The 20,887-nt window shown below is 32.1% G+C and overlaps 1 protein-coding gene across 1 annotated transcript in view; it reads left to right on the top strand.

The window, feature by feature from the left end:
* The first annotated feature begins 5,107 nt into the window (after positions 1-5,107).
* The window catches only part of LOC145678635 (brachyurin-like), a 40,714-nt gene continuing 24,934 nt past the window's right edge, over positions 5,108-20,887 (top strand). Inside the window, exon 1 of the mRNA XM_081749002.1 lies at positions 5,108-5,260. Within this exon, the coding sequence (XP_081605128.1) occupies positions 5,219-5,260 (42 nt within the window). The 5' untranslated portion in view covers positions 5,108-5,218. The remainder of the gene's footprint in view (positions 5,261-20,887) is intronic.

Here is a 20,887-nt window from a genome sequence, read left to right as displayed (position 1 = left end):
AGCAACGTCTATTATCTGTCAATATTTACAACACTGATAACAACAATATTGTGGCAAATTGTACCTGAATTTGATATTGGATCTCAATAGTTGTTCTGTTTCATCAAGACGAGTGATGGGCACTTTTTAGGAGAGGGTCAAAGAATAAAAGAAGAAACTTTAGACTGCCAACATAATTAAAAACAAAGGGGTATATTTTACAAAATTCTTTTATGCGAGGTTGTATTACTGATTCAAGTTTCTCAAAATCTTAAATGAGTAGAGATGCATTGACTTTCAGAAGCGAGGTTAAGTCCCTGATTCTGATACAACTCTTTCAAAGAAATTCTATTCTTCTTTCCATTCATCAGATTAGAAATCATATTTCGAGCCAGACAGAACCTTTCATTGTGCTATGTCTAGCCCGCGAGCCATAGTTTGTTCACCATTGGTATATACCATGATGCCCGTATTTATAAATATAAGTGGAAAGCATATGTAACCTCCTGCGATATAATACATTTTTGATATGTACAAACAAACTAACACCACAACACGAACAATGGCGTACACATACTTCGTCAATGTGATTTCAAGCTCTGAAGTTCATATCATTTAGGTGGTTGTGTGTATATATATACCTTTATTTTATGTTCCCATAATATCCTGTTCAAGCAGGAAGGGTTAAAAGCCTGAAACTTCTTTTGGGCTCGCCACTACCTATAAAACAAGTCGTATGTAATTCATTATTCAGCTGGTTTTACACGTATCATCCACCGATGGTTAATCATGCTTGTTTAGCCACAAATGTCTTTCAAATGGTTACACTATACATTTGTATGAGGCTTGACGCGGTATCTCCTGGCACTTACAAAATTATATGATGCCTCGGGTTCTCGAGAAACATAATTTTTTAACTTCCGAACATGAACTTAATAGTGCCATTACAGTATATAATATTGTAGAACACATTTTATGAGCTTCCATTCGTTCATGTTTTCATAACAAAAAAAATGTTTAACGTAATTTATGATTCATATCTTTTTCGATCCTAACGTGCCCTATAGGGAACATGAAATAGCTGTTTTTTAAATAAGTCTAGTGGGTAATGATTGAATAATGATGATTGGAGTTTGCAAGATTGACTTCCGCCTTTATATGTTGTTGAAAGATGTGAGTGCGTAAAGAGATGCATTTTTCGAACCAAAATTTTCTACTTCGCTCTTCAAAAGTGTTGGTAATAGTCGCAGTCAGGAAGAATGGAATTTCAGCTAGCAGATGTAGGTAAGTACATTAATTTTTAGTTAGAATTTTTCCTTGTGCTGTGAAGGTGATTTTAATTATTCCTAAGAGAATAGTAAAGACATATATAACAGTAATTAATCATTGGTACTTTCGTGGATACTAGAGTATACATGTAAACTTGAATGCTGCCTGCAGGGGACATTCGGTTTTATATTGAAGAAAATATTGGAACATAAATTCTTCCAAAGTTGGGTGTTCTAAATAGACGAGCTGTTTATCGTGTATTTATAAATTTTATAGTATAATATCTTATTATGTTATTTTTGTAAACATCTACATACCATAAGAGACTTAGAGAAGCAATTGAAACTAAAAGTAAGGATCTTAATATTAAAAACTGCACAAAAATTGATTTTTCCATAATTATTAAATTATTTTGAATATGCACATCAGATTTGAACTTTAGGATCTACTGTAGTTGCTGAAAAGTTATATGTATATTTTCCGGAAGGATTACTTTACGAACTGCAAACAATATTGAAAGAGAATGCTAATTTCAACATCTCTTGTTTCGAAAAGAGACATTGAAATAAATTTAGCAAAGTACAATGAGGTAGAGTTTTCATTATTCCACTTTCTCCCACATTCTTATTCCACTGACTGTTTCACTATCACTCACTTCGAATTATCCACATTTTGTTAAGATCACAGAATAAATGGCGGTCGTTTAAAAAATATATATTTATAAAAAAATACAGAAGAAAAACTATGATTATCAGCTTACAGAATTTTATACTAAAATAACTTAACTTTGCAGTGGAAATTTCTTATATTACTAAATATTGGTTTATCTGTTTTTTTTTTTTTTAATTCAGCAGCTGTCGTTAACTTTATATGCTCAGAACTGAGCAAGGATTATTAGGAGCACGGTTTATTAGATGCTGAAGATAACGATCCAAGTTGGATTTCAAATAATAACCACGTTGTATTTGATAAGATGGTGATGTGTTCGATGTGAAAAAAAGACTGTGTTAATTGCAGTATAACTCAATCTTCATCAGATAATGGTAATCATCAAAGAAGACAGCAATAGAAAAAGATGACTTGAGTTTCATCCCCTTCCAGAAGCTCCAGAATATGATGAAATACTACCAGTTCCTATTAACCTGCCAACAGAAGAATATTTCAGAAGATGAAGAAAGAATGGATTTTTTCCTGGCGACGTGATTTTAGTATCTCTTCTCGAGCTATCAGCCAGGTGAAGGTATTGAATCCCGACGTTTCGAATGCAGACATCGCATTCATTTTGAGGGATTTTGATCTTCTTACAATCCCTAAAGATGAATGTGAAATCTGCAATCGAAATGTCGGAGGGCAATACCTTCACCTGGTTGATATCCCGAGAAGAGGTTCTAAAATTTGTAATAAATCTTCTAAACCATATTTGAAGCAATCTGCTTACATACTAATCAGAGATACTTATCTGATACCGGAAAGCTACTCAATAGTACAGTACAAGAAATCAAAACTTTTTTGTCATTAGTATTATTATGTCCGACCTGAAATTCCCCAGAACTCCAATGTAATGTGAAACACAATCAAAGGTTACTGTTGTTGCTCATAACATGCGAAGGAACAGGTATTGCATACTTAGAAAACAGTTGAAATTACTTGACGACGGAAAAGTTTCAGCGGAAGAGAAATCTTGTAACGTTTTTTTTGAAGTGTAATGTAAAACTTTACACTTAAATGTAAAAAATAATACATTTGTTCTTGAATCTTTAAAAATATACAAGAAGAATTTAAAAAGTAAACTTACATTTGCAATTTCTTTTTCCAGGGATTGGCAACACTGCTTGTAACCTGCGCTGAGTATGTGTAGTTGGCAACACCTCGAGACGTGTTTCGTATTCCTGTATTAGTCGTTGGAGTGTAGCTTACTGTTAAACATGGCAGCTTCATTGGCGATCTGCACCAAAAAGAAATGAGAGCAGTGATTCGCTTTTTGTATGCGGAAGGTGTAAAACCTGTGGACATTACTCGTCGAACTCAAGCACAGTATGGTGGCAACTGTTTATCGCGAAGAAAGATCTAAGTATGGATAGAGAGTTTCAAACAGCGAAGAACTTTATGTAACGTTGAAACATCCGGCAGGCCAACGACTGAGGAACTTGGATACATCATCCCGAACCGCAAAATGAGGCTGAGAGCATGGTTTTGAACCACCCATCATCACGAGAATTTAAAAAATTTAAACGTCAGCCATCAGCTGTACATTGATGCGGTGCAAAATTGGTTACAGACGCAACCGAAAAACTTCTATTCTGAAGGAATTAAAAAAAAAAAAAGAACTTGTGAAACTTTGTGAAAAGTGCATTGATGTCCAGGGAGGTTACGTAATGTTTTAGTTTTCTATCATTGCAATAAGCACAGCTTTTCTCAAAGTGCCTTTAGTTTTTAAATTGTTTTCGTATAATAAAAGCGTAAACAGAGATTTAACTATTCATCGTCTAAGATAAACGTAATCAAACAAAATGAAATCTCAATGTAACGTATTACTGCTATAGCGTTAAAGGCTAAAGGAGACAAGTAATAAGGAAAAGTGATAAAAAGTAGCCGAATGAGAAAGTGGGAGGAAACAGAACAACCCGGAAAGCCCACGACCTCAATGTTGTCCACTACAAACGCGCTTGCCAAGGGGTCGAATGAAGGACTCTTCGACCGGGAAGTAACAACACTATCATTGAACTGCCACACCACAAGCGTAAAGAAACAAAATTATAAATATTTCTATACCGAATACTCCGTTTCAAACAAAAGAATTAAAATAAAATAGCATTTTTTTAAGAAGTTATAAGGTAATTATTGTATACAAGAAGACCTGATATCCCATGAAGGGGTCATGGGGTTACTCGTAACCCACCCTAAGAACTAATATTTTAGGACTTATATTAAATATATATAAAGCAAAATTAGAAATATGAGATTAGTAAATCCCAGAACTGAGGAGGATAGAGCGACAATTTATTTTAGTAATAGCAGTTTATGAGGACAATTTTGTAATTGTTGATTCAGGTTTCTTATGCTAAAGGAAGACAACTACGTCAGAAATAGTCAAAATTATCCAAATATTGATTTTTCTTTTAGATTCTTGTTTATGTAATGCGGAGTACTGTGCTTATAATATGCTACTGAAATCACACAGCTATACTTGGGATATGAACTACAATCTTTGAAACAAAATAGAGAGTAAAAAGTAAAAAAAAAAAAAAAAAAAAATCACTTATGAACAAATCATCTGCATTGCTATTACAAATAATAAATAATATAAAATTGGAATATTCTTCTGAACCGAAAGGCTGGAGCCCAACACCTTCCCAATGTACCGTTCTGCCCCCTCCCAAAATAAATAATAATAATAAAAAGAACTTCTGTTTCGTTCTATAGTTTCCAATGAAAAATTATATCCCGCAAGAAATCTCTTTGGCAAAAAATAAGTCCTGAAAAACGTCTGAAACCATCCCTGACACAAAATAATATAGTGCTGTGAATAATCTCTAGAAATTCTTTGTTAATCTTTACGTGATAATGTTCTTACATATTAGAACGTGTCAGTATTTATAAACGCATTGCTATGATTCATGGTTTGGTGATAATCCTTTATCTTGCGCTCTTATCTTTTGAGAATGTTATCAAAGTAAATTTGCTGTTGTAGATTCAACAAATGGAATTTCCTCCACAACAGTAGTTCTAAACTTGTCACTTCAAAGTAGCATTATTAAACTAGGGTTGTGACCTAGACCTGAAAAGAAAACTACATGGTAAAGGTCAGCTTTGCATTTCCTCAGTTTGCATAAAAGACATAAGCGGACCATTCTTTTATCTAAATGATACATTGTCCAAAGTCCTTTACTAGACATCTTTGCATTAGTTGTCATTTCTTAAGAGATATAGTATTGCTTAGTATACACTACGAACACTAAACCAAGGAAGTATGAACTGTTTCGTGATATTATTTTTCCTTTCTCTAACACAGGTATTTAATGTGGATTCGACATCCTCATTATTTTTTATTTTAATTTTTAAATAGGACTAAGATTCGTGTAGCTTAATTTGTTTTCTAACAAGTAACTTTTTTTTGCTACTGTTATTCAACGGAATGTGTAAATATAAATGTACAAGGGCGCCCATCAGGGGGGGCAAGGTGGGGCGCTTGTCCCCCCTAGAGGAAATTGTACTTCGGAATATCGAAAACCCAAAAGAATTTTCAGAATAGTTACAGCAAAATTTGAAACTATATTTTGATGTCTCTTTTTCTTGCCCCCCCCCTTGGAAACCACAACATGGGCGCCCTTGTAAACGTATACATACAGTGCCTCAACCTAAAATTTGAAGCAACCATATGTATTATTTGATTCATTTCTTATCAATTGTATTGATTGTTCTTTCACTTTGTGACTCAGTAATATATTTCTGCTAGGTTTAACCCTTTTAACTTTTATTACCTGTTTCTAGATGATAGGATAGTGTCTCCCTTATTCGAATGAAGAAAAGTACCAATATAGCTCCCTTTTTTTAACCTTAGGGGATAGTAGAGCACGTTACGTATGTTTTCACGCCTTTCTGCGTCGATGCATAGATGATGACGTCCTAACATCAAAAATATGTTTTTGCTATGCCTATTTTTGTTATTTTTGGCGGGCTTATTTTTGCACCTAGAAGTTTGAAATTTTCCACTACATTCAGTGCATCCTTTGGATTTTATAAAAGACCTTTTTGGTCTCTGCGTTAACACGGAGTCCAAAGGGACAAAAGGTAAAAAAAGGTATTTTTTTAACAAGAATCACTTTTTCGCGATATTTTTTGCCTCAGATACATGATGGAGAAATGTAAATGATACCGTTTGAAAGGCTGTTCTGTTCTGAAGAGAATGAGGTGCAAACTATGATCTTAGGATACACAGGGATGTCTCAGGAAATTTATCTATCTGGGATCCTATTTTATACGGAAATCTGAGATATTGTGGGGATATTCTTAGCACATTGGTAAATACGCTTCATCTTACCTTTAAAGATATAAGCCTGAAATTTCGTACACGCACTCAGTATACCTGTTAGTATTTTTCAGTTGATTTTAAGATTGTGTGCTAACACAGGGGACCAGAAGGATGAACGTAAAAAAAAAGGATATTTTAACAAAATATCCCTTTTCTCGATTTTCCTACTCAGATACAAGATGGAGACATGTGAATAATACGGTTTTGGAAAGCTGTTCTATTCTGAAAAGAATGAGGTACAAAACATAACGCTAGGATAAAAAGAGATGTCACAGAAATGTTTATATTACATTCGAGTCTTTTGGGGTAACCTGGGGCATTGTGGGACTCATTGGTAAATATCCCCCATTACTCTTCAAAATATAAGCTTGAAATTTTGTGCACACATTTAGTACATCTCTTCGTATCTTTAAACTGATTTTGATGTTTGTACGTTCACAAGGGAAGTCCAGAGGGACTCAAAATTGAAAAAAGAAATAATAATCAGATAAATCCCGATTTCTCTAAAACTTTCCCACCTCAAGGACATGATAGAGAAATCTGAAGGGTACCGTTTAAAAGGCTGTTCTATTCTGAAAAGAACGAGGTACAAGCCACGATCATACGATGATAACGGATGGTGCTGTAGCTGATTGATTGAAAGTCTATAATTTACCTTTAAAACACCAAAAGTTAAGAGGCTTAAATGCATTGAAGTTCAAACAGACCAAAATATGGATAAACTGAATTCTTAAATATCCGAAGGAAACAAATAAGAGGTTTATTATTGCAACAAATAAGAACAATATAGCAAAATGCTTAATTCAATGCATTTTTGATGCGCTCAGTTCACAAGAAATTCAAGCCGAATTACCAAGTTGTGATAAAACAAGGCGTTAAGTTTCTGTGCTTCGCCCGTTTAATATATGCAAATGTGAATCCTATTTTATATTATATTGTAAATTATTTAAAATATCTGGACATGAATCGTTTAACTGGATTCATTAGGTAGAATTGAGTATCAGATATAGATGTCAATTATAATTAAATGCTTCAGCTTTGCAAACTAGATATCGTTTACCGTTTTTCTTTTATGTAAACTAGTATTGAAATTGGAAGTAGTAAAAACATTCAACCTCTTCTTGTTTCCATAGCATGTTGCGGATTGTGTGACTTGTTCTCTTAAGATCGTGAATCGATTACGAGAAACTACTTGTTGCTATATATTACAATTTTTATTCTATGGTGACAAATGTTGAAACTGGAAGAGTTTACTTTTTAATCACTTTAAGTTTGAATAGAGCGTTAATGAAGTCTATTCTATTCTTGGAGATGGAGTCTATTCTTAGTAGTACGTTGAATTGATTGCAAAAAGACCGCATCTCGGCATCTCTTAATATGTTTGCTCTATTGAAATCAGTACTGAAACCTGAAGTACAAATACACATATACAAATATATATATATATATATATATATATATATATATATATATATATATATATATATATATATATATATATATATATATATATATCAACCACTTCTGGTTTTGAGAGAGTGTTGCAGTTCAGTGGCGTAACCACGAGGGTATCCACCCGAAAATTTCGTAACTTGACTAACATGTGGAAATACTTAACAGTACTATACTTGGTTAGAGAAACGATTAATGTAGGCTAAAGATGTAAATTCACCCCTCACCTGTTCTTTTCTCATAAAGATAATCAAAGTCTATCATCTTTTTAAAATATAAGTGGAGTAGGCCTAATTAACTATTACTTACCGTCTCTTTAGGTTCACAGTAAGACAGGTCCAACATTACATATACAAACTGGAATCTAACCAGCAAACTTTTCTGGGTGCGGACCTGTTGCATGTTGTATCTTTTTTGAGATCTTGAATTGATTACAGAAACCGCTTGTCTCGATCTATTGCAATTTCTGTTCTATAGCAATAAATGTTGAAGCTTAATTTAGGCCATTTCCGATCTGAGTAAACAGTTAACTTTGGTATGTGAATCACTTCCAGTTTGAATAGAGGTCTAGTGGAGGGGATGGAATCTACCTATTGCACACGGAATTGATGCGAAAAACTGCTTCTCAATATCACTTTGTGTTCTTGCTCTAATATCTGTCGACAGGTGGATAGGTGGGCATATATATTTTATAAGATTTCCGACAATTACGCATAGTATAGTTAGGAAGTCAAATATTAGTTTAGAGGTCTCTAATGAAGATGACACACAAACAAAAACAAAAGCAAAAACAAAAAAAGATGAAAAAATGCCATTGCTTTCAGTTTTAAAATGTGAACAAAATTTTGTGGTCTCAATTACAGTTAAAAACGTACAAATGTCTGAGAAAGTTTTGGTAGGATAAAATTTGCATTGTAATAGTAAAGTTCTTCGTTGTAAGTGGAGAATGTCCTTTCAACGGTAGAAGGTGTGATAGCTATATGCTTCACTTACATCCCTGTCATTATCTTTGTTGTAATTGGTTCTAAGTGAACAGGAGAAAAAAAATAGTGCGCTGGCTTTTTTTTCTTTTTTTTTTGCGAAAAGCTAAACCAGTCTTTTTAAATTTTATAGTAGAGTTTTGCTTTCTATTGTACATTAAGAATTGGGTGTTCGCATACAGTTAACATGCAAGTAGTAAATGTAAAGTCCACTCAAATTTCGTAGTTATGAACGAAGGGGAAAATAGATTTAAGATTAGTAATAGAGACTATTACTAGTGATAGAGACATTCATCAGTAGTACTTATAAACGAGAAGAAAACAGACGAGAAGGCAGACTTACGGAGCAAAAAAACATCTGATTAAAGGTGAAAACAACCATTCGAAAAATACTGGATATTATGTTGTGAAAAATTAAACATTACCTTTAAACACTTATAAACAATAAGAAAATAACTATTCTAAAAGTAAATTTGTAAAGCTCTTAGGCTTTTAACATACATTAACAGTTGAAAATAACATATATGAATATGAAACAGGTCAAAATCCACTGAGCTGGATAATTCTTTAATGGTTGTAAGTAATGCTATGCGGTATCTAAATGTATCAGCAGCAGTGAAGTAGGTGCAAAGGTTATCTTTTAAATTGATTTGCAACTTAAAATTGAAATAAATGTTAAACTAGCAGTATGTTAAACAAACAGATTGTAGATAACTACCCTTCAGTTAATAAAACATTATACCCTTCAGTAAACAAATATAATTATTAAAAATTTTACTGAACTTGAATTTCAAACTTACTTTAAGAATATAACAGTGCCAACACTATAGGAACTCAACTAAACCAAATGCAATATAACTTTACGAAGTAAGGACATCATCCGTCCCCTATTTCAATGATTTTTTTCTCTGATATAGGGCATCAATGCATTATTTGTGATGACAGAAATTTTTGCCATGGTGCATGCTTTATATATATATATATATATATATATATATATATATATATATATATATATATATATATATATATATATATATATATATATATATATATAATTTTTAAGATTTGTGATGTGGTTATTAGAGATTACTGCTGAAGTCCCTTACTACCGCTTTTCTGCGAAAGGCTAAACCAGTCTTTTTAAATTTTATAGTAGAGTTTTGCTTTCTATTGTACATTAAAAATTGGGTGTTCACATACAGTTAACATGCAAGTAGTAAATGTAAAGTCCACTCAAATTTCGTAGTTATGAACGAAGGGGAAAATAGATTTAAGATTAGTAATAGAGACTATTACTAGTGATAGAGACATTCATCAGTAGTACTTATAAACGAGAAGAAAACAGACGAGAAGGCAGACTTACGGAGCAAAAAAACATCTGATTAAAGGTGAAAACAACCATTCGAAAAATACTGGATATTATGTTGTGAAAAATTAAACATTACCTTTAAACACTTATAAACAATAAGAAAATAACTATTCTAAAAGTAAATTTGTAAAGCTCTTAGGCTTTTAACATACATTAACAGTTGAAAATAACATATATGAATATGAAACAGGTCAAAATCCACTGAGCTGGATAATTCTTTAATGGTTGTAAATAATGCTATGCGGTAACTAAACGTATCAGCAGCAGTGAAGTAGGTGCAAAGGTTATCTTTTAAATTGATTTGCAACTTAAAATTGAAATAAATGTTAAACTAGCAGTCTGTTAAACAAACAGATTGTAGATAACTCCCCTTCAGTTAATAAAACATTATACCCTTCTGTAAACAAATATAATTATTAAAAATTTTACTGAACTTGAATTTCAAACTTACTTTAAGAATATAACAGTGCCAACACTATAGGAACTCAACTAAACCAAATGCAATATAACTTTACGAAGTAAGGACATCATCCGTCCCCTAATTCAATGATTTTTTTCTCTGATATAGGGCATCAATGCATTATTTGTGATGACAGAAATTTTTGCCATGGTGCATGCTTTATATATATATATATATATATATATATATATATATATATATATATATATATATTATAATTTTTAAGATTTGTGATGTGGTTATTAGAGATTACTGCTGAAGTCCCTTACTACCGCTTTTCTGCGAAAGGCTAAACCAGTCTTTTTAAATTTTATAGTAGAGTTTTGCTTTCTATTGTACATTAAGAATTGGGTGTTCACATACAGTTAACATGCAAGTAGTAAATGTAAAGTCCACTCAAATTTCGTAGTTATGAACGAAGGGGAAAATAGATTTAAGATTAGTAATAGAGACTATTACTAGTGATAGAGACATTCATCAGTAGTACTTATAAACGAGAAGAAAACTGACGAGAAGGCAGACTTACGGAGCAAAAAAACATCTGATTAAAGGTGAAAACAACCATTCGAAAAATACTGGATATTATGTTGTGAAAAATTAAACATTACCTTTAAACACTTATAAACAATAAGAAAATAACTATTCTAAAAGTAAATTTGTAAAGCTCTTAGGCTTTTAACATACATTAACAGTTGAAAATAACATATATGAATATGAAACAGGTCAAAATCCACTGAGCTGGATAATTCTTTAATGGTTGTAAATAATGCTATGCGGTAACTAAATGTATCAGCAGCAGTGAAGTAGGTGCAAAGGTTATCTTTTAAATTGATTTGCAACTTAAAATTGAAATAAATGTTAAACTAGCAGTATGTTAAACAAACAGATTGTAGATAACTCCCCTTCAGTTAATAAAACATTATACCCTTCTGTAAACAAATATAATTATTAAAAATTTTACTGAACTTGAATTTCAAACTTACTTTAAGAATATAACAGTGCCAACACTATAGGAACTCAACTAAACCAAATGCAATATAACTTTACGAAGTAAGGGCATCATCCGTCCCCTATTTCAATGATTTTTTTTTTCTGATATAGGGCATCAATGCATTATTTGTGATGACAGAAATTTTTGCCATGGTGCATGCTTTATATATATATATATATATATTATAATTTTTAAGATTTGTGATGTGGTTATTAGAGATTACTGCTGAAGTCCCTTACTACCGCTTTTCTGCGAAAGGCTAAACCAGTCTTTTTAAATTTTATAGTAGAGTTTTGCTTTCTATTGTACATTATGAATTGGGTGTTCACATACAGTTAACATGCAAGTAGTAAATGTAAAGTCCACTCAAATTTCGTAGTTATGAACGAAGGGGAAAATAGATTTAAGATTAGTAATAGAGACTATTACTAGTGATAGAGACATTCATCAGTAGTACTTATAAACGAGAAGAAAACAGACGAGAAGGCAGACTTACGGAGCAAAAAAACATCTGATTAAAGGTGAAAACAACCATTCGAAAAATACTGGATATTATGTTGTGAAAAATTAAACATTACCTTTAAACATTTATAAACAATAAGAAAATAACTATTCTAAAAGTAAATTTGTAAAGCTCTTAGGCTTTTAACATACATTAACAGTTGAAAATAACATATATGAATATGAAACAGGTCAAAATCCACTGAGCTGGATAATTCTTTAATGGTTGTAAATAATGCTATGCGGTAACTAAACGTATCAGCAGCAGTGAAGTAGGTGCAAAAGTTATCTTTTAAATTGATTTGCAACTTAAAATTGAAATAAATGTTAAACTAGCAGTCTGTCAAACAAACAGATTGTAGATAACTCCCCTTTAGTTAAAAAAACATTATACCCTTCTGTAAACAAATATAATTATTAAAAATTTTACTGAACTTGAATTTCAAACTTACTTTAAGAATATAACAGTGCCAACACTATAGGAACTCAACTAAACCAAATGCAATATAACTTTACGAAGTAAGGGCATCATCCGTCCCCTATTTCAATGATTTTTTTTCTGATATAGGGCATCAATGCATTATTTGTGATGACAGAAATTTTTGCCATGGTGCATGCTTTATATATATATATATATATATATATATATATATATATATATATATATATATATATATATATATATATATATATTATAATTTTTAAGATTTGTGATGTGGTTATTAGAGATTACTGCTGAAGTCCCTTACTACCGCTTTTCTGCGAACGGCTAAACCAGTCTTTTTAAATTTTATAGTAGAGTTTTGCTTTCTATTGTACATTAAGAATTGGGTGTTCACATACAGTTAACATGCAAGTAGTAAATGTAAAGTCCACTCAAATTTCGTAGTTATGAACGAAGGGGAAAATAGATTTAAGATTAGTAATAGAGACTATTACTAGTGATAGAGACATTCATCAGTAGTACTTATAAACGAGAAGAAAACTGACGAGAAGGCAGACTTACGGAGCAAAAAAACATCTGATTAAAGGTGAAAACAACCATTCGAAAAATACTGGATATTATGTTGTGAAAAATTAAACATTACCTTTAAACACTTATAAACAATAAGAAAATAACTATTCTAAAAGTAAATTTGTAAAGCTCTTAGGCTTTTAACATACATTAACAGTTGAAAATAACATATATGAATATGAAACAGGTCAAAATCCACTGAGCTGGATAATTCTTTAATGGTTGTAAATAATGCTATGCGGTAACTAAACGTATCAGCAGCAGTGAAGTAGGTGCAAAGGTTATCTTTTAAATTGATTTGCAACTTAAAATTGAAATAAATGTTAAACTAGCAGTATGTTAAACAAACAGATTGTAGATAACTCCCGTTCAGTTAATAAAACATTATACCCTTCAGTAAACAAATATAATTATTAAAAATTTTACTGAACTTGAATTTCAAACTTACTTTAAGAATATAACAGTGCCAACACTATAGGAACTCAACTAGACCAAATGCAATATAACTTTACGAAGTAAGGACATCATCCGTCCCCTATTTCAATGATTTTTTTCTCTGATATAGGGCATCAATGCATTATTTGTGATGACAGAAATTTTTGCCATGGTGCATGCTTTATATATATATATATATATATATATATATATATATATATATATATATATATATATATATATATATTATAATTTTTAAGATTTGTGATGTGGTTATTAGAGATTACTGCTAAAGTCCCTTACTACCGCTTTTCTGCGAAAGGCTAAACCAGTCTTTTTAAATTTTATAGTAGAGTTTTGCTTTCTATTGTACATTAAGAATTGGGTGTTCACATACAGTTAACATGCAAGTAGTAAATGTAAAGTCCACTCAAATTTCGTAGTTATGAACGAAGGGGAAAATAGATTTAAGATTAGTAATAGAGACTATTACTAGTGATAGAGACATTCATCAGTAGTACTTATAAACGAGAAGAAAACAGACGAGAAGGCAGACTTACGGAGCAAAAAAACATCTGATTAAAGGTGAAAACAACCATTCGAAAAATACTGGATATTATGTTGTGAAAAATTAAACATTAGCTTTAAACATTTATAAACAATAAGAAAATAACTATTCTAAAAGTAAATTTGTAAAGCTCTTAGGCTTTTAACATACATTAACAGTTGAAAATAACATATATGAATATGAAACAGGTCAAAATCCACTGAGCTGGATAATTCTTTAATGGTTGTAAATAATGCTATGCGGTAACTAAATGTATCAGCAGCAGTGAAGTAGGTGCAAAAGTTATCTTTTAAATTGATTTGCAACTTAAAATTGAAATAAATGTTAAACTAGCAGTCTGTTAAACAAACAGATTGTAGATAACTCCCCTTCAGTTAATAAAACATTATACCCTTCTGTAAACAAATATAGTTATTAAAAATTTTACTGAACTTGAATTTCAAACTTACTTTAAGAATATAACAGTGCCAACACTATAGGAACACAACTAAACCAAATGCAATATAACTTTACGAAGTAAGGGCATTATCCGTCCCCTATTTCAATGATTTTTTTCTGATATAGGGCATCAATGCATTATTTGTGATGACAGAAATTTTTGCCATGGTGCATGCTTTAAATATATATATATATATATATATATATATATATATATATATATATATATATATATATATATATATATATATATATATATATATATTATAATTTTTAAGATTTGTGATGTGGTTATTAGAGATTACTGCTGAAGTCCCTTACTACCGCTTTTCTGCGAAAGGCTAAACCAGTCTTTTTAAATTTTATAGTAGAGTTTTGCTTTCTATTGTACATTAAGAATTGGGTGTTCACATACAGTTAACATGCAAGTAGTAAATGTAAAGTCCACTCAAATTTCGTAGTTATGAACGAAGGGGAAAATAGATTTAAGATTAGTAATAGAGACTATTACTAGTGATAGAGACATTCATCAGTAGTACTTATAAACGAGAAGAAAACTGACGAGAAGGCAGACTTACGGAGCAAAAAAACATCTGATTAAAGGTGAAAACAACCATTCGAAAAATACTGGATATTATGTTGTGAAAAATTAAACATTACCTTTAAACACTTATAAACAATAAGAAAATAACTATTCTAAAAGTAAATTTGTAAAGCTCTTAGGCTTTTAACATACATTAACAGTTGAAAATAACATATATGAATATGAAACAGGTCAAAATCCACTGAGCTGGATAATTCTTTAATGGTTGTAAATAATGCTATGCGGTAACTAAATGTATCAGCAGCAGAGAAGTAGGTGCAAAGGTTATCTTTTAAATTGATTTGCAACTTAAAATTGAAATAAATGTTAAACTAGCAGTATGTTAAACAAACAGATTGTAGATAACTACCCTTCAGTTAATAAAACATTATACCCTTCAGTAAACAAATATAATTATTAAAAATTTTACTGAACTTGAATTTCAAACTTACTTTAAGAATATAACAGTGCCAACACTATAGGAACTCAACTAGACCAAATGCAATATAACTTTACGAAGTAAGGACATCATCCGTCCCCTATTTCAATGATTTTTTTCTCTGATATAGGGCATCAATGCATTATTTGTGATGACAGAAATTTTTGCCATGGTGCATGCTTTATATATATATATATATATATATATATATATATTATAATTTTTAAGATTTGTGATGCGGTTATTAGAGATTACTGCTAAAGTCCCTTACTACCGCTTTTCTGCGAAAGGCTAAACCAGTCTTTTTAAATTTTATAGTAGAGTTTTGCTTTCTATTGTACATTAAGAATTGGGTGTTCACATACAGTTAACATGCAAGTAGTAAATGTAAAGTCCACTCAAATTTCGTAGTTATGAACGAAGGGGAAAATAGATTTAAGATTAGTAATAGAGACTATTACTAGTGATAGAGACATTCATCAGTAGTACTTATAAACGAGAAGAAAACAGACGAGAAGGCAGACTTACGGAGCAAAAAAACATCTGATTAAAGGTGAAAACAACCATTCGAAAAATACTGGATATTATGTTGTGAAAAATTAAACATTACCTTTAAACATTTATAAACAATAAGAAAATAACTATTCTAAAAGTAAATTTGTAAAGCTCTTAGGCTTTTAACATACATTAACAGTTGAAAATAACATATATGAATATGAAACAGGTCAAAATCCACTGAGCTGGATAATTCTTTAATGGTTGTAAATAATGCTATGCGGTAACTAAACGTATCAGCAGCAGTGAAGTAGGTGCAAAAGTTATCTTTTAAATTGATTTGCAACTTAAAATTGAAATAAATGTTAAACTAGCAGTCTGTTAAACAAACAGATTGTAGATAACTCCCCTTCAGTTAATAAAACATTATACCCTTCTGTAAACAAATATATTTATTAAAAATTTTACTGAACTTGAATTTCAAACTTACTTTAAGAATATAACAGTGCCAACACTATAGGAACTCAACTAAACCAAATGCAATATAACTTTACGAAGTAAGGGCATCATCCGTCCCCTATTTCAATGATTTTTTTTCTGATATAGGGCATCAATGCATTATTTGTGATGACAGAAATTTTTGCCATGGTGCATGCTTTATATATATATATATATATATATATATATATATATATATATATATATATATATATATATATATATTTATAATTTTTAAGATTTGTGACGTGGTTATTAGAGATTACTGCTGAAGTCCCTTACTACCGTTCGGAAACTGAGTGTTAATGAAAGCAGAACAATGTAGATACATATAAGGCCTAGCGGAAGTCGTATAGTAGGTACGACCTTGATGACAACCATCTTGAAATCCGCCATTTTGAATTAAGGTCAAGTTTTTTTTAAAAAAAACGAGAATGGGGTAATATGATACATAATTTCGTTCTAGAATTTAATCAGGAAACCAATCGTGAAGTTAGTTTTAAGATACACACAAAATGAAATGAAACGAAATCTTTGAGTTTTACGTCCAACGATTATGCCGGTTAGACTAAAGGAGATGGTGATGATGACAGATGAGTGAAATGGTGGAATGAAAAAAGTGGGAGGAAACGGGGGAACCCCGAGAAAACCCACGAGCACGGAGTTTGTCCACCACAAAGTTCACCAGAGGTGAATGCTCTACCATTGAGCCACCGCGCCCCTAAGATACACACATATGGGGAAAAGTTTCAGCATACTAATTGTTTATACTTACTATGTGCGTAAGCCCCTTACCTCCGCTTCAAGCCTGCGTATTAATGATAATAAGTGTACAAAAGCTTCGGTAATACATATTAGGCCTAGAGGCAAGTGGTATGGCAAGGGTAACCTTGACGGCAGCCATCTTGAAATCTACCGTTTTGAATTTAAGTGAAGTTTTGAAAAATGACAACCATATCACGTGACTCCTCATTTTAATAGCAAATTTTTCCAAAAACCAATGGTATGCTTATTTTTGTTCTGTAGTTAACCAGTATGAATTTAGGTCTGCTTCTAATGTGCACCAAACGTCCATTATTCGAACTTTCAAATTGGCAACACTTCTAATTCTCACCGCATGTTTTAAGATTCCAACTGGCACTTTGCAATTGTTACCATGGCTCATGTTTCCTAAATTTATTACATTTTTTAAGAGTTGCGATTTGTCAGTTCATGAATAGTGTTGAGATAAGCATCCAGCAATCTTTCTGAATTTTGAAGACTTGCAATGTAATTATTTATTTCAAACCAGAATACATGAGAAATCTATGGAACTAAGTGACTTAAAGAAATACAAATGAAATTATAAGAAATTGTTGTTATATGAACACAAAATTATCAAGAAATGTAGCGTACATGTTGCGCAAATGACAAACAATAAAATTATTTAAAATAAATAAATACTTCAAAAGAACAGCAGGAATGATAGAAAATATCAAAGAGGCATAATATGTCTGTTCCCAACACGTGTTTGTAGCATGAATATAATATGAAAACAGGTAACTTGTTTATTATGAGGTGAAACTTAATCAAGTTCCCGATCAAAACTGATTAAAATCTTAAAAATATGAGCCTTCAACTACAATCGCTAGAAAAAGGACGAAATTTTTGTCTGACTAGCTAAACAATTGACATCTAATATAAATAAAATAAAGAGTTTGTTCGTGTGTTTGTATATATGTCTGTGTGCGGACTGGGGACCAGACGAGTAGACCGAGAGTTACGAAATTTTAGTCACGGGTACTTTGGTTCAGGTCCCAGACCAAGACGAAGCACTTTTGTTCAAAATTCGAGCCAGGGGAGTTTCAGCGGGGGAATTTACCGGGATATGTAAAAGTAGTAGAAAATGAGAGATATTAGTGTCGAATTCATAGTTTTCGCGGTCATTGAGATCAATGATGAAACCCTGATCGCATTAAATTTCAAATTCACCCCATTAGGTTGCGGTCCAGGAGTCACCGGGAGAGGGGACGATACCGAGACATGTAAATAAAATCCAAAATGACCGATATTAGTGTCAAATATATAGTTTTCACGGTCACTGAGATCAATGTTGACGTTTCCATTAGTGATGACAATCAAATTCACTTACAATTGTATGCAGGCCGAGGCCACCTGCGGGTGGGGGAGAGTTACCGAGACTTGTAAAAATAATCCAAAATGACCGATATTAGTATATCCTTAGTTTTCACGGTTGCTGAGATGAATGGTGATATATCTACTTCCACAGGGTTGACTTCGAAATACAGCCTCATCGGCTGGGGGCCAGAGAATTAAAAAAAATCAAACCAGGGGTCTCAGGGGCGTTTACAGGATATGTAAAAGTAGTAGAAAATGACCGATATTTTTTCTTTATTTGTTCAGTTTGTTTACATAGATATTTTATCTGACCCATGCGAAGCATAGGTATTTCGGCTAGTAGAAATAAATAAATAAATAAATAAATAAATAAATAAATAAATAAACAATAAAGAAATAAATATAAAACAAAACTAAAAACATTGATTTACACAAAGATTATGTTTCGTTTTTCTTTTTGAAATGAATTTTCATTTGATTTCTCGTCTCATCTCTGCCGTGTCGTGACAAAACGCTGTAACTTTGGCGGAGAAGTTTTGCGAAAATGAGCCGTAAAGTTTTCATCCGAAAATGTGATCTGTATCGTGTATAACCAGTGCAACTAGGCAATAATGGTCAACCAATCAATTTTCACCAAATTTAATCACACAACATGCATTTACGTAACATTACATGTAACCACGTGTTTCCAAAGTCAAGATACACTGGTTCTACACGATACAGATCACATTTTCTGATGAAAACTTTACGGCTCATTTTCGCAAAACTTCTACGCCAAAGTTACAGCGTTTTGTCACGACACGGCAGATCTACTACCCATTACAAGCTACATCTTCAGTTTACCTGAATGCAAAGTTGGAGTTGTTTCGTTGTGCGACGATTCATATCAGTAAACGAGTTTTTGAAGGGCAGTAAACGAGGTATGGGAAATAAATAATACTGTGCAACAAATTAAAATTTTTTCTCTCCTTCAAATGAAATTATGTGATGTTAACTAAATGGCAGGTGCTGAATTCATTGGTGGAAACCAAAATGTTCTATCACGTCCCGTTTTTGTTGGGCAGACCAAAACACATTATACGAAATGTACATATTTACATATATTTTCTATCCAATGTAGGCTAGGAAAGCATATTATACTAATATTAAATTTTGTTGACTTACCCTTTAAAATCCTTTGTTTAGTCGCTTACGCTTGTAGACATCTTCCGGGGTCTCTCTGACGGTAGACCAGCAATACTCAGCAAGCATACTTTCAGTGCATTTTTCACTGTAACGCTTTTGAAATGTGGCAATGTCCTGGTGAAACCGTTCTCCGTGTTCATCACTTACTGCGCTAAGATTTTGAGAGGAAAAGTCGAGATGTGAATGCAAAAAGTGTAATTTTAATGACATGTGGCATCCTATGACTTGAAATCTGCGCACCATGTCACTAACAATAGCTTCACAATTTTCATCGTTTACATTTCCAAGAAAACCTGAACATCCCGATTTAAATGACAGCGAAGCTGATTTCTCAATTTCAGAGAGTTCAGTTTCAAAGTCTTCATCCTGCATGACTGTTTTAATCTGTAGACCAACAAATATTCCTTCTTTAATTTTTGCCTCACTTAAGTTTAGGAATTTCTCCTTAAGGTGCGTGAAAGCAATACCTTCTCTATCTAGTGCTTTAACAAAAGTTTTCATCAACCCAAGCTTGATATATAGTGGTAGCAAAAATACACCTTTAAGGTTAACAATTGGTGTACGAGATACCTTCTTGGTGCCGGGAATGAAATCATGTTTTTGGGGCCAGTATTTACGGACGTAGTGGTTTGCTTTGTCACGGCTGTCCCACTCACAAAGAAAACAACAATACTCGGTGTACCCTTGTTGCATTCCTATGAGAATACCGATAACTTTTAAGTCCCCTTACACATGCAATTTGAATTTTTTTATATTCAACAAAGTCCAATATCGCACTCACAACTTCATACGTCTCCTTTGTATGAGCCGGGTATGCTACAAGAACAGATGGGTGAACATTTCCAATATGGAGAAGCACTGCCTTCAAACTTAGTTTCGAGCTGTCAATAAACAAGCACCACTCGGTAGGGTTACGTTCATGTCCTAAAACTGAAATAAGCCATCTACATCTTTACAATAAGCAATGCCTCCATTTTCAACAAAATAGTTCTCAAAATTACTTTGTCGTTTTCTAAACAAACTTATTTTAACATCTTGAGCTAAGAGATTCCAACCTTGAAGCCTGGAGCCCAATAA

The sequence above is a fragment of the Thermobia domestica genome, chromosome 2 (assembly GCF_964235325.1).
Source record: "Thermobia domestica chromosome 2, izTheDome1.hap1.1, whole genome shotgun sequence".
Lineage (NCBI taxonomy): Eukaryota > Metazoa > Arthropoda > Insecta > Zygentoma > Lepismatidae > Thermobia > Thermobia domestica.
This window is presented reverse-complemented; position numbering and strand designations above follow the sequence as displayed.